At 40.2% G+C, this 15,288-nt stretch overlaps 1 protein-coding gene across 6 annotated transcripts in view; it reads right to left on the reverse strand.

The window, feature by feature from the left end:
• odad2 (outer dynein arm docking complex subunit 2) overlaps nt 1-15,288 on the reverse strand; it is a 51,029-nt gene that overhangs the window by 20,184 nt on the left and 15,557 nt on the right. For all 6 annotated transcript variants that reach the window (XM_074693554.1, XM_074693551.1, XM_074693556.1 and 3 more), the window contains 8 exons: nt 14,158-14,375; nt 13,441-13,596; nt 12,400-12,553; nt 5,431-5,577; nt 3,173-3,382; nt 1,918-2,151; nt 1,694-1,804; nt 1,434-1,588 (listed from right to left, as the gene is read on the reverse strand). In XM_074693554.1, coding sequence (XP_074549655.1) covers nt 1,434-1,588; nt 1,694-1,804; nt 1,918-2,151; nt 3,173-3,382; nt 5,431-5,577; nt 12,400-12,553; nt 13,441-13,596; nt 14,158-14,375 — 1,385 coding nt within the window. The remainder of the gene's footprint in view (nt 1-1,433; nt 1,589-1,693; nt 1,805-1,917; nt 2,152-3,172; nt 3,383-5,430; nt 5,578-12,399; nt 12,554-13,440; nt 13,597-14,157; nt 14,376-15,288) is intronic.

Below are 15,288 nucleotides of genomic sequence, written 5' to 3' on the forward strand. Positions count from 1 at the left end.
TCTTGCTACTACTATCCGTCATGTATTGATATAATGATCCTTGAAGTTGAGTAAACCCCCTAAAGGTTTTCATCAACTCTGTGGGTTAAAAAGACAGTAATCTGTCCGTCTGTCTCCTTTTAAAAAAACTGTTATCAACCTGTATGTGCTCCTGTAAGGGAATCCTCACTTAACTCAAAGTGGCAGCAGACACTCCAGACCCAGTTGGGAGGACTTAAGTTGGACTTTAAATGCAGGATATCAACCTGTCAGTTATGATGCATGGAGTGAGGAAAGATCCCTGTGAGTGCTACTGCTCCTTTTTCTTGTTATTTTTAGAATTCCACTGAAATCTGAACGACATGGCATGTCTGAGTCAAAGGACAAGTATTTTCACATAATCTCACCTTAACATAAAAAAATATTCTCTGTCATTAAAATTATTAAAAGACCAGTTTGTTTCTTTGCCACGTTGGCAGGAATAGGTTTTAGACTGATTAACATATTACCAAAGTATAAAATTACTGCATGAGTGCTGCATGTTATGCCCCTGACCCCACAGTGAATAAGAAAATAAATACCACTAAATCATTCTTTCAAGGGAGTACTAGTGGAAACGTATAGGGCTGCCAGGGCATGCTCTCCTGGTACTATTTTTTCAAGAGGGAAAATCACTGATTTAAAAATCGTCTGACTGAAGTAGAAGTTGGAAACCATTCCAAGAATGTCACTGCTTAAGGGACCCAGGCTAAATGACGTTTAAATAAACCCTTAGCCTTACATGACAAATGATTAAAGCCCCTGCCAGCCTGCGTCCTCTGACACAAGTCAAAAACCACCAACTCAAGGCTGGCTCCTGCAGCGTATGCCTTCATACGATCAGGCCTTGACAAACACATCAACAGAGTCTATAAAATCAGCGCAGTGACTTGAGCTTTTGTTAACAGTGGAAAAAATATACTTATACCAGCAGACGCTTACGTTAAAGATCTGAGCAAATAGAACCGGTGCTAAAACCTTAAAAGATTTTACACAAATAATCACTTCAACCAGACAAAACGAGGAAAAGGGACCTATTACAACAATGTGAGTGGAAAAATTGATGCAGCTTGTCATGAATGAAATAGAGGCTCCCATAAAAGTAACATATGTGATGATGGCATGATGACAACAATGCACGCTAGTCAGTTCAATCTCTTATTGCTGTCCTGGATTCATATACTGTAAGACTGCAGCAAACTTATTTTCAAAGAGCAACGGGCACATGTGGGTGAGGTTTCAAACTGCCCTTCTACTGCACTGATGCTAATTAGCCTGCTATTTTGAGTGATTTATCAAAGTCAGACTCACATTTATGCAACCCAAAATATTCTGCTACAATGTGTTTTTGTATCTCTGGTATGTTTAGTTTGTGTGTGTGTTAATGAGAGGTAACACAGTGAGGCCGGGCATACTTAGCCACATTCTCCACACTGATGGAACACTTCCAGATGGCCCCCGTGGCAGCAGCCAGGAGCTGCTTGTTGTCTGCCTTGCTCAGCAGTGAAACCAGTGGTTGCAAACCTTTATACCTGCGCACCAGGTCACGAGTTTGCTTGTCCTCTGCACACTGCACGGCAAAAGAAAGGGGACAGAGGGTTAAAGGACTGATTGATTCCTCCACAGGAGTTTCTCAGATTATGCTGGTGTCTGAAGGTAAAGTTGAAAATGGTACCTTGAAGATTGCACTGGCACAATGCATCTGAAGCTCTTCGTTGTCGCTGCTTAAGTTCTTCACCAAATCCTTGATCATGCCCAGAGACTGGATTAGCACCCTGTAGCTTTCCTGGAACAGGGAACAATGAACAGACACTATGAACAACATTAAATGATTAAAAATTACATCACATAGTAAAATTAGCTTTTTTTAAAATGCCCCTTTTTGTGTGTTCCCCTCACCTCCGAAGCACACTCCTGCAGGGTGCCCACTACAGGAATGAGCATGTTCTCATGGGGAGACTTGAGCAGACGTCCCAGCAGCGGGATCCCCTCGGCCTTCCGGATGGCCACCTTGTTCTTGGTGCTCTTGCTGCAGCTCCACAGAGCCAGAGCCCCACAGCGAGCCACCTCCACATCCTTCTCCTGGTTTGCAGTCAGGTTGGTTAAATCAGGGACACAGTCCAGCAGCTTCACCTGAGCAGAGACAAGGGAGCCAGATTTAGAGGTGGATAAACACAAACATGAAAATGTGTGCAAACAAGCTGACGGACCACACGTGTTTAGGCATAAAACCTACACACATTTACACAAACTCACTGAACTTGACATAAATTCAAGGACTCAAGCTTTGCTTGCAGCTTTGGAGTGATAATGGAGGGTTCCAGATGGGGAAAGCAGGTTATTTTCTGTGATTAAGGGTGTAATTAAAATTCTATTACCACTGGGTCTGCAAGGATGAAAAAGCCAGAGATGCTAGGAGTGGAAAACTGTCAGGATAGATGTTGTTGTTAGGTTTGAAAAGCCCTGTGTGACGGTTTATGGCCATCGTTCAGTGTTGTAATCCATAGTTCCTGGCCAGTGAGACAGAGCAGGCAAAGCTATTACACACAGCGCAGTTCAAAGGTGGTCTTGTAGCATAGCGTGAAATTAATCTGCCTTTGTGAGTGACTTGTACATGAGAACATCCGATGTGGAGCAAAGGAAAATATACAAGGCATGGCGGCTTTAATCACAGGTTGCTCTGTCAACAAACATGAATGCAGGTCAGAGGATGTAGAGGACATTCTATCTGTTTTAGTCCAGCACCCGCTCTGCTGTTTTCGAGAGGGACAAATGGGCCGCTATCTGGCATGAAGGGATGACGGATTTACTGTGCATCAGAACCAGGTTCAGCAAAGTCTGGATATGTCTTTTACATCTTAGTAATAGTAATGATAATATGGGGACCACTTCCAAAAAGGCACCATCCTGTTTTTCCACAGCTCCTGCTGCACTGCGGTTTAGCACAAAAAAGTTTGTACTAAATTACAAACCAGCTGACATCGACATAAACAGACACGTTTTAATGGAAAGTTTGCCACTGTAGGACATAACTTCTTTTTTTGTGTTAGTGCCTGTGAAGGAAGATCAGGCTCCTTTCTGCACTGAATTCAGATTATTCATAATTCTTTAATATTATTAAAATTTAATTATTTAGTTCTGTGTTTATACACACCAGTTTCTGGATGCCACCACACTGCCTCACAGTTCGTCTTGCTCTGCGAAACCTGGCAACATAAGCGATAGTCTCCGCTGCTAAAGCCCTGAGATCCTTCACAGGTGAGTCCAGGATCTTCACAATGCTCTGCAGGCCTCCCATGTCCACAATGGCTCGGCGATTTTGCACGTTGTGACTTATTTTTCTCAGGATTTTCAGAGATCCAATCTAGAGACACAAACACACACAAACAAACAATGTTCATATGATGTAATATATCTTCAACCTATTGAAATAAAGGCCTGATATTTATTAATTATTTAAATCAAACAGACCTTCGCAGTGGATGACTGTTGACATGCAGAGAACATTGTGTGTCAATGATATAACATGAAAGAATAAAGTGACTTACGCAACTTCAAACCTGTCATAAACTGCCCTTTTATTCCATAGTGCAAATTCAAAACTGAAATTACCCTGAGTTAAATTAAACAAATGTCAGGTAGATGATGAGGTGGTCCCTTTCTCACTTCTCCAGGTCTTCTTTGCTGTTTTTTTTTTATCAAACTTAACCCATTTCCAACATCCAGTTTTGACAAAATTTGGAACCTGACCATCAACTGTCCTATAATTCCATAAAACAAACTCAAAACTTAAGTAACTACAACCTAAACTAAATAAATGTAAGGTTAACCCTACGCTGAGTAGGCCTACTCCAAAAAGCAAAAACATTTCTTTAATTTCAAAACTTTGAGGGGTGTTATTGCCTTGTGCTCATTTGTGTGGAAATTGTTTCTTTCTGAACAGCAACTTAATAATTTTTTCGCATTTTTTTTTTACTAAAACAAAGTCTCATAACAGTTAACCACTTTGCATAACAAATAAACAAAAATTAGAGCTGAATGTATTCCAATATTTTTTTTTTTGCACTTCTATAAAAATTCCTTGTTCTACTTTTTTGTCAATGGTGTTACCAATATTTGAGATGACAATTCAGGCTTCCTGGAATGTAATTTGACTATTTAATTTTATGTGTAGTACATAGGCTGTATAAAACATGGACGTAGTCTCGCCGATGTCACCCGTCTGTTTCTGAAACAGACAATGAAGCACATTGGCTATAGCAGCCATACTGGTAGTGGCAAGGGCTTTGCCTACAACCATAGGGCGCCGGCCGTCACGTGACCCTCAGCTGTGCCTCTTATTGGGGGAGCTCGCGATCTTAATATCCTCTGAACGGCCGCGTTACCAAAAAAATCCACCCCCCGTACAGTGGGAGCCGGTAGTAAAATTTGCGACTCAGACAGGAGACGTTTTTTGAACCAGGCTGTAAATAGGTTAATTTCTGCTTTGAAAATGGCTTTTTTTGGCTTGGTGTGTATGTGACTTCTGCTACTTCCGGAGCCAGCCTCAAGCGAACACTAGAGAAACAGCAGATTTTAGCACTTCAGCATTGTCTCATATTCTTAGACCGGAGGTTGTCGCTTGGTTTGGTGACTGAAATAAGTTGGCTGGCCAGGAATAGCTAGCTAGCTAGCTAGAAGTAGCTAAATTTGCCGTTAAACTTTAACTTGTGAAATTTAGACTAAATCATTACACAACATTATACCCTAGCCTTTATGAATGTGAACCTAATTACTCACCAGTAGAAAATGATTCAAGAATCATGTTTACAGCTTCTTCCGCACCTAAGTTTCGGTTTCTTCTTGAAGCAGCCGCCATCATGGAAGCTTTTTAAATTGCCCAAGTCACACATTTTATCCTAAATAATCCAACATTTTGACTTAGGCTAGAAACAGAATGGCCTAGGTCACCCTCTTGACATGGGCCACTGTCTTAAGGCATAAAGAGCATGATGCTTTTAGCTTATGATTTAAGCAATTTTACCAGAGATGGCCAGAATTAACAAGAGATGATATAAGCCAAAAACTCATTTTCATCAAAAAAATGATATAGGCCATTATTTTAATAGGGTGACGATATTATGTGTTGTCCATGTGTCTATACAAACATGGAGCCCTCGTCTGTTCATGCAGCAAATATCTACGAACCATGTCCACCAAAAATAGAAAGGATGAAGCTGTAATAAAATCAGGGTTAAAAAGCACCCACATGTCATTAGCCACAATACAGAATAATTGCTACCCTGTGTCTTGAAAGGCACGCTCTCTAACCACCACTGGTGTTTTTGTTACTACAACACAGGCTGGCACACACAGCAGACTCAGCTTATGCCTGCAGGGCCATCCAGGTTCAGCTCTTGCACAGTTACTCACTTTGCATCTGACTTCATTTGTATCCAGCAAGTTAAGGAGGACTTCAAGGCCACCTACATCCCGCATGGCCATTTGGCACGTCTCCTGCAGCAAATTTAAGTCCATCATGGCGCACAGAGTGAGCACTGTGGCCGTCTGGTGGCCTCCCTGAAATAAAAGTGCCAAACATGAATGAGTGAAACAAAAAGGAAGGGAGGAGAAGAAAAAAAGATCAGAAATTAAACAGACATTTGGAGTAAAGAGGATACATCTTCCTTTAATTCACCCAGCTTCCTTGTCTCTCTGCTGTTTCCCCATGTGATACCACTCCTGCTGGGGTTGTTTTGTTTGTACCGCAGCCTGGTAAGTGTTAAGCGTAGCAAAGAAATTACTGCTAACAGAGCATCAAGCTCTGACAACACTGCCAACCCAAAAACTATTAGACTATGACCCCTGAATGGAATCGCAAACTATTTGCACCAGAACCCTGAAAATAATGATGAGTTTGCCTTTCAAAAGGAGAATATGTTTTGACAGTTGCTATATGCTCACATGTTCTAATAGCCCTGCACCCTGGGGATTAGCAGGTTTGTAACTACAACACTCCAAGATCAACATGTGCTATGATTTAAAACGAGGCAGCTTTACACATTTGGCAGAAAACTGATTAGGTTTTATTGCTTCTCAGTGATAATGTGTTCACTAAAATAACAAACAATACAGAGATTTAAGGTTGGGCATATGTGGTAGGTTTCTGGCTCATGTGGTTGCGGTAGAACCTGCCTTCTGCTAAATGTAGTATCCAAACAGTGTTTGTCGTTTTTTAAGTTCTTCTCACACTGCATAAATCCACAGAAATGACCTGGCTGTGGAGGGATGCTGACAGCATTATGGCAAACGTAACGCCAGTTTTAAGGTCCCAGACAAGCAGTGATGGTGTGTTTTTATATATAACCCTGTTTAGACTGCATCATCTCTTATTGCATAACAAACCTTGATGACATGGTTTTGATCAGAACAAGGGGAAGAAATCAGTTCGCAGATTAAACAGAAGCTCATGGCACGAAACCTAACAGTTAGCTGCTGTAATTTTAGCTCTGCTACAAGCCTTTGATACGTGACACTGAAATGTGCAATCCAAAATGTCCTGGCAAGTGAACAATCAGATATTATTCCTGTTTCGCAGTGGTTTGAATGTGCAACAGATAGAAATCCCATCTTGAGAATCCAAGGCCACGGCTATGGCTCCAAGCTTTGTACACTTTTATTATCGCACACTTGACCAAGAACTGGATACTTCAGGCATATCTTAAGTGGATTCTTTCAACCTCACATAAGAAGGTAAGATATTCTACAATAAGCTACCCGTATAAGTAGATAATAGTCTATTACTGTATAGAAGACCAGGACAGTAATGTGTTTCAGGCAGCTTTTGGTTTGGGCTGGCCCATCAGTGTAGAACTACACCACAAACTCAAGTGGTGTTTGATCATATCTGCTTCACACAGCAGTGCTCTGACACAGCAGGGTAACAGCCACATGTGTTCTCCATATCACGATGTGAGCCTAAATGTGAACCATTTGCCCATTAACAGCAGTGGATCCACTGCTTCCTTTGTGTCCTCCATTCTCACTCTTCAAAGGATTCAGCAGGCGAGGTTCGTACCTTGTAAAAACAACCCCAAAAAAAAGCTATGTTCAGGAGTGATAGCCGAGAGAACAGAAAACAGATCATGTGCTTTCATTTTCTGTTAGCTTTGCTCTTGAAGTACTGTCGACATTCTTTAAAACATTGGGAACATCTGACCATCTTTTATGGTGAAAGATATTTGACTCTGTAAGCATGATAGGGGCAGATGCTCAGAGTGGAACCAATCAAACCGCTCTTCGACCCTTGAACAAGATACTGGAAAAGTAGTTTAATATCTGTGCACTGTTTTGGCTGGGATACATTAACTTTGTCTAGGGGCTGCAAAACGTACCATACTGCCTTATATGTTCATAGTCAAAATACATTGCCACCCAAGCAGCTTGGTGAGATGGTAACATGGAGTAGGGTTAGTTTGTTGTAATGATAAGGAACAGTTATAACTAAGTGTATGCACCAAAGTTAAGATTTTTTCACCAAACATCAGATGCATAAGACACACTCTGCCACCTAAAGCTCATGTTTGAAAGAATTTATCTGGAAAATATTCTAAGTTTTTCTCCTTTAATCAAAGAGTCAAAAAATAACAAACCTAAGCGTGCTCGGTACTGAGGGATCTATAGTTTTATATCTGTACGTCAGGATTTGAATTTCAGTGAGGTGTATTTGGAAAATGTTCCAACGGTGCTAAAATAGCTAAACAGATATTTCTCTACTAAACTTTTAGCTGAAAGTAAAAAGAGGCACAACCAAGAAACGGTTAAATAAAGAATCACAAAAACCACCAAATGGAAAAAAGAATATCCAGGAAATATATGGATAGAAAAAGAGGATTTCTCTCTAAGGCACACCACCAATGTAAAGTGATAAACACTGGAAGAACTGAAAAACGAATTCGAGCCTGCAATTAAGTCTCAGTCTTTCATTCATTTTTCATACCCCTTATCCTGTTTAGGGTTGTGGGTGGCTGTCTTAGGGCGAGTGGCGACCCCGGACTGGTCGCCAGTCAATTGCAGGGCTGGTGAAGTCTTTATTTTTTAATTATTTTGTTTTAAAAACAATGCTCTTGCTCGCTGTGGACATTTTTGGATCAACAAGACATAAAAGAACCAGACATTTGTACTAAGGTTGAATAACACGGAAACATAATGTTTGTATGAAATGATTTTAATGTAATGTAATGTTAAGTTTTTAATGTAATGTTTTTCACTGTACACTTTTGTATTTGCTGCTGTAAAAATGTATTCCCCATTGTGGGACGAATAAAGGTGCATCTTATTTTATCTTATCTTATCTTATCTTATCTTATCTTATCTTATCTTATCTTATCTTATCTTATCTTATCTTAAACAATGATACACATGTAAATGTGATTTCTTCAGAAGAAATTCTGCATTTTTTTTAACAGTCAAACTGATGAAAGGTCCAGACACAAAAAGGTCAATACTATTTCTTCTAGGAAATCCCCCAACAGTAGCTGCCGCCTACAAAGGCAAGATGTGATTTTTTTTTCCTGTTAAAAATCATCATCATGATTTGATCAGGCTCTACTAAGATTATCTGTCCAAAATCTCTAACAGATTTGATATCAACAGAGCCATGCAGCATGTTGTGATTGGAAAATAATATCTTAAATTATTTACCCTAAATGTTTATAAACCTAAGACAATAAGGGCTGTACTAAAAAAAATCTAACGCCTAGGTTAATAGCAGAAATATAGCAATGATGTAGTTAAAGTTACCTTCTCATTAACACATTTGTTCAGATAATTAGCAGTGTCAGAGAGCACATACAGTGAGAGCAAGAAGCAGGTATTAAACTTTTCTTGTGGGGAGGAGAAATATTATCAAATCTGGTTCATGAACAATGAAATGTTCCATCATCAGCCACCTTTAGATGCTTCATTTTGTCTCTCTCAGTCTAACTCTGCTCTGGCTCCTCTGCAGCAGCAGCAGCAGCAGACTGGACTGCAGACAGCCCGCCCTGCCTGTCTCACTCAGACCTATAACTCACAGTACTTAGCATGAGGGAGCAGGGATGGAGTTAACCAGGCTGTCAGTGATACCCTTTTGTCCTCAGGCCTCTTTCAGCAAAAACCATTTCCTCGAGAACATTTTGTGCATGAGTGGCTGTTTGGCTTGGACTTGTTCCAGCAGAGGTTAACATGCATATCGAGCATAATTGCTGATATACATGAAGAGTGTATAACTGTGATGCTGGACTTCAGAGAGCTCAGGCAGAGGAATCAGGTTTTGGCAGAGGACGGGTCATGGAGGTTCCAGCTGCTCTCTGCAGCACAGCAGACAGAAGGAAGGTAACTAACGACAAGAACAAACCCAGTCTGCTGGATGAATAATTACTGGTTTGTTTTGTTCCTCATATTTGACATGGAATCTCCGATCATAAAACCTGATCACTTTTCTTTATAGGCCTTGATGTGATTACAGAGCACGCCGAGCAAACGTCTGTGAATTAAAAAGTTCCTTCAGAGTAAATGATTCAGTTATTCCTGTAGTAGTTTTTCCAGAACAAGTGAGTTGTAAAAGTTCTAAAAGCACTAAAATTAATCATTTGGTTGATTGATGTAGTTGTTTAAAAAATATTTAAAATGTTCCTCCACTCAGGGCTAAATTAGATATAAACTGTTGGGAAAATGAGCTGATTCTGGCTTTTGTTCACAGGAGCCAGGATTAGTGTGGAGCAATTAGAGAGGCGCTCATGGCCAGCAGTACTGCGACTGCCCAGCAGAGGGGGAGCAACCTTAATGAGGGCTGAGCACAAAACCATGTGTGTGTGGGACAGCTCTGTTTGTTTGTGTAAACTCCCTCCACTCTGAAGGTAAACTTGTAGTCATAGAAGCATAACGTTTAAGGTTATAAATAAATTACATACCTGTGAAACAACATAAAAGCACTGAGGTGAATCCTCTTTTAGAGAGATTATAAAAAGACGTATCTCATCAAAAAAGAATTCAAAATATTGTACGAGTGAATTACAAAAACATTTACAACACACAATATTCAGATGTTTATATGTTAACCAGTAACATATTTAATATCAGACACAATATTTATAAGACTGAGAATATGAAAATTGTTTTCTGTTTAGAAAACCAGGGACCAGAATGATTAACAGCAGCTGGAGAATTTAGTCCTTGACTAAACAGAGACATAATACTCAAAAGACATTTTATTACTTAGCGGCTAACTGACCATGCAGAGTACTTCACTCTAAACTAATAAAACAACCTCTAGTTAAGTATTTCCATTTGGGTTTTGATCATTTACTGACATATAAATCTATGAACTTCTGATGGAGTTTTTTTTTTTTAAGAAATACTGTATTTTTATTATAATCATAATTATATATTTCATTTATGTCTAAAAAAAGCTTAGTATTTGTTCAAATGTGATGTTATGACTATAGATGTAATTGCAGGAAACTGTCTGAAAAAAAAAGACAAAAAAAAATTCTGTAACTGCTTATTTTCTATACTTATGTAGCCCTGTACAGTACTAAAATTAAATTCTTTACTCTTCCATACTGCATACAAACTGTAAAGTGAAGGCCTGTGTGCTTCAAGCATGACTACACATCAGCTGGGTACCGCCAGTAAAGACATATGTTGAAATAAAATATGATCATAAGTTTTTTTTATAACACAGCACTGATGCATCTCAGACTGAAAGATGGACTGTTGCCACGTTTCTTTTTCTGTGTCAGTTTCCCACCAACATCCAGACAAACATAGACTGACCATCAACACTCATGCATGTTAGACAGAGTTGTATGTATGTATGAGCACGCTGGACTCTCTGAGAGACCATTTTGCACTACACAGATCTCCTGTCATACAAGTATAAAAACAAACATCAGAATCTTAGGTAAATGTTCTTATATAAATATCATTAAAAGACAAAACAGAAAATCCATGTGGCGCTGTAAGAAAGTGTGAAACTTCCTCGAGTACAAACGGCTGTCTATAGTGCGAGGGAAGGAGGGAAAAAAGATCTCCTCCTAAAATAAAACAGATATTTAACTTGGCTCATGGTGAGTTTCAGCGTCTGATGGTAATGATATTATAAAATGACTACTGGACAAACCCCATAAATAACTGAGCTGTGCTGTTTCCAGACAGATAGAAAAGCATGTTGGTTACGGCAGCGCTGCATCTCGTTGGAGCAGGATCATACACAACCTTTAAGTTTACACTACACATTCAGATGAGTACAGCATAGATGGATCAGTGATTTTTTTGTTAATTTTGAATACGCCAATTTCATATCTTTTCCATCTCCTTTTCCTTTTGGGAAAGAAGTAACAGCATGCATTTAGAGCAGGAATTTCCTTCTATTATTTTCTGTTTTACTTAGCCAAAAATATCTGCCTGGAGTTAGACCTGAGGGTAGTGTTTTCTATAAAAGACTCACTTTGAACAAGAGTTTTCATCCCAAACTGCGATGAATCCCAACCTGCATTCACTGAAATCACTATATGACCATGTAACACAGACTGTTATTGCTTATTAATTAACTTGTGAAAAGTTATTTTGGATGTAGCAGCATTTAAGGCGTTCTGCTGTTAGATCAAAAGGAAGGCTTGTCCACATAAAGTAAATGCAGTCTGTTTTAATCTAAACTGTCAGGATGATACTGTCCAGATAAATAGAAAATAAGGACGAGTGAGGAAGGTGGGGTGATCTCTGATGTGGTTTGAGGTATTCCCAGCCAGTCTGGGTCATTGGCGCTTCTATCCTCTCCTCTTTTCCCTCCATGTTTTGACACATTAATATTCACCATATGCCCTGTCAGACCTATCACAGGGAGCGCTTCATTTTTATGCTTCTGCTGCGGTGTGGGCAAACAGTGCGTACAGCTGCTGCCGTCAGACAGCTCTCTTCCCCTGTGCTTTGGCCCACATGTGCAACCAAACAGGCCCGTGTCAGCCGCCAGGAATCCATGAGCAGAGCCAACCACATTAATAAGCATCTTCCTACTGAGCGCCACTGAAATTGGGTGAAATCGGGTCTTTACTTTATCTGACATCTTTTTGAATAAAACCTCAGCATGGCTCAAACAAAGCCAACAAGTCAAACCATGTGATCGGAAAATAACCTGTTTTTCTACCTTGAACCTGATCACTAAATATAATTTTCCCTGCATCAAGAAGAGGTTTTTAGAAGTTAAATACAAGCTCGATACAGCATTAAAATTCTTGTCTGGGTGACAGGAAAAGAGCCGGCGCTTTATTGTTTCCTGTAAGTTGCAGCCTGCCTCCACTTGCAGTCACAATTCTCTGTACATATTTTCATAAGAGATCCAAAAAGATCCAATTTGCATACCTTCAGGTACTTGACCAGTTTCTGGATCTGCCAGTATTCAGAAGGCAGGTCTGTGTTGTTTTCTGCTCGGCGCTCGGGCTGCTCCTCCTCCTCCTCACTCTCAGATGAACTCTCGCTGAAAGCGTCCACCTGCATGGCTCCTGCCGGGGTCTTACTGAAACAGATAGCAGTGCACTTAAGACCTCAGATAACGATCTACAGAGGTGTGGGATTGTGTAGCAAGAAGACAATACATAACCAGACAAAAGGAATGGAACATAATATCCCAAAATCTCTTTTCCTGCGTTTCAAATGGAAATACAGCCTGGTCATCCCACACAAGGAGACACATCAAGGATTCTGAAATTCAAGTGTCAAGTGCTCTGACTTCCGAAGAAGCTAAGAAGCAGGAAAGTACAGATTGGAATAATGTCATGAGAGGACTGGAGTCATCATTAAACACAGAGCGAAGACTTGATGCAAACAAATTTGCAGATGGCTTTTTAGAGCTACTCCGGCCATTTGGATAGCAGTTTCATGAAAACTGTGCACTGTGGAGCAATGAAATTTGGTACGCATTCAAATGGGGCTGCTGAGAGACAGTTTCCATGTATGTACAAATAGCATTGCCAGGGGAGCTTAATATCAGAGGGAGCCAGCCATTATGAGCGAGAGTTTTCCACAAACCAACATGATAAACACAGCAGAAGACAAGACCTTTATCCTGGGTGGTGTGCATGATTGCGCCTGAGTGAATGCACCCTGGGGTCTTTAATGCCTTTACACTCAGTGATGAGCCGTACAGGAAGCTATCAGTAAACAGCGTGTTGATTTATCAGTGTGTGTGTTGGTAGATGAAGAAAGGTGAGGAAGTGGGAGGAAGAAACAGCTTCTCCATGAGTCTCCTTTAGTTTCACAACTTACACTGTCCACAACTTACTCCCCAGCATTTATCTCTGCATATCAGCTCCTGAATCTCTGATAGCTTTATCTAACTCTTCCAGTCCTCCACAAACATCCTGATGGATCCTGACAGAAGAGAAACTAACAGTAGATACTTACCTTTTTAACTGGGAGGACAGGCGTAGGACAGGTAAAGAGGATGCAGAGAACTCGGCTTTCATCTTGCTCTTGGCTCCTGTGGCTGACTTTTTCTTCTGCATTTCAGCCGACTTCTTCTCTCCAGAGCTTTTATTGGTTTTCTTTTCCTCTGCCGTCCTATAATGATGTGAAATAAGAGCCATTATGCCTACTTCTATTTTGAAAATGGTTATTTTTCTAACATAATCATTATTTAACAATTTCAGACAAGGGCTCAACTGGCATTTCTCTTCAATTGAGGTACTTTTATCTTCAGCCAGCTTCTCTTCAAATGGGTACAGTTATCACAAGGTACAGCTGCAACAGCTCAACCCATGCTAGATCTATTTATCAATCAAAGACCATATGTGATAGCTCTTTTAGGGATTTTTTCTAAGACTTTTTCCCATGATGTCTGTCTGTAATCGAGCAGAAAGGCTCTCAGCAGTGCTAACGTCATTATTAACTCAGATCAATGTGTAATTAGGAATATTTGCAGTTACCCTAAAATTTATAAACCATATAACCACGTCTTTATAATGTGCGGCTGCTGGCAGAGCACTGAGCACATGTGACAAAAGCTTGGCATCACTATCACTGACAGCTTATCTCCTTAACAAGAGGGATTCCCGTGGCGTGCGTTACGTCTCAGCCTGAAGATTCCCCCAAACCCGTCTTACGACAGGACTTATCACGTACCCACATGGTGAAATCAGACGGAGATCCCTCCATCTTGGACATGGTTCATATTTCTTCTTCTTGCCGCCTGCCTTGTACGGCGTGTGTTGTCTCCACTTCTCATGCACATTCTTTTCCTGTTGCTCGTAAGACCTCTGGGGTTGGCCTTGTTCCTCCGCGTCAACCGATTCCACATGCTGGATCTTTTGTGTTGATGGAAGTTCTTGAGCTGCAAAATCCTGTTGGTAAGTGGAAAAAGACAAAGGCTGGAGAGTAAGGAGAAAGTCCTCTTTCAATTTGCACCAATTCTCTACTGAGGAGATGTACAATGAATTTAAAACCATATGTTCAAGGGTCATAAATTTTTCTGAACGTTGCCTGTGAAAAAGCCATTTCAGTGTTCACTTTCCTTTTTCTTTGGTTTAATCAAACAACCATCTGACGCATGTGTTTTCTTTTTAATCATTTCTGACAAATCAGATTTAAATGTGTCACAACTGTTACAGAAAGACAAATATAAAACTACAGAACAGTCTCAGTGACACATGAGAAACATACATTTTACAAGCCTCATGCAGACCTGTATAACAATACAGTCTTTATTGAGGACTCAAAATCACACTCTCCCACAGCTTTACATTAAGCGGGTCCCCCTCCTCTGATTGGCTGATATCACACGTTTATTGTTACTGTACATTTCTCCACCCAGAACTCTGCAGCTTGGCACAGATAAAATAACGCCTTTGTGTCACTGTTTTTCAGTTTAGTTTAATTTTTTTTCTTTTGGTTTGAAGGTCTTTTTACCAATTTAACAACCTACATGAATGCCAATAAGACACATATGAATGGTTTGGAGGCAGGAGAGTTTTTAATCACAGACACCTGCTCTGCAGAAATAGCTCAGACTGTCATTGTTTGTTAGGGGCTCAACAGATTTTAAGGGCTAGGGAAAAAGAATTAAGATCCTATGGCTTGTGTTCCTGCGCGAGCCGGAGCCAAGTATGCCCAATCACTTTTCCAAGGACTTGTTTTTCATAAAACACAAAGTGACCTGCTGCTGGAAACATACAAGTAAATTCACCCAGCCACAGACCCACAGTCTGACTTTATTAGGCAAAAAAAACTTTTTTAATTCTATTATATGTGAAATGG

This window comes from Halichoeres trimaculatus, unplaced genomic scaffold (genome assembly GCF_033239565.1).
Source record: "Halichoeres trimaculatus isolate MK-OKI-2021-1 unplaced genomic scaffold, fHalTri1.1 fHalTri1_scaffold_18, whole genome shotgun sequence".
Taxonomy (NCBI): Eukaryota; Metazoa; Chordata; class Actinopteri; order Labriformes; family Labridae; genus Halichoeres; species Halichoeres trimaculatus.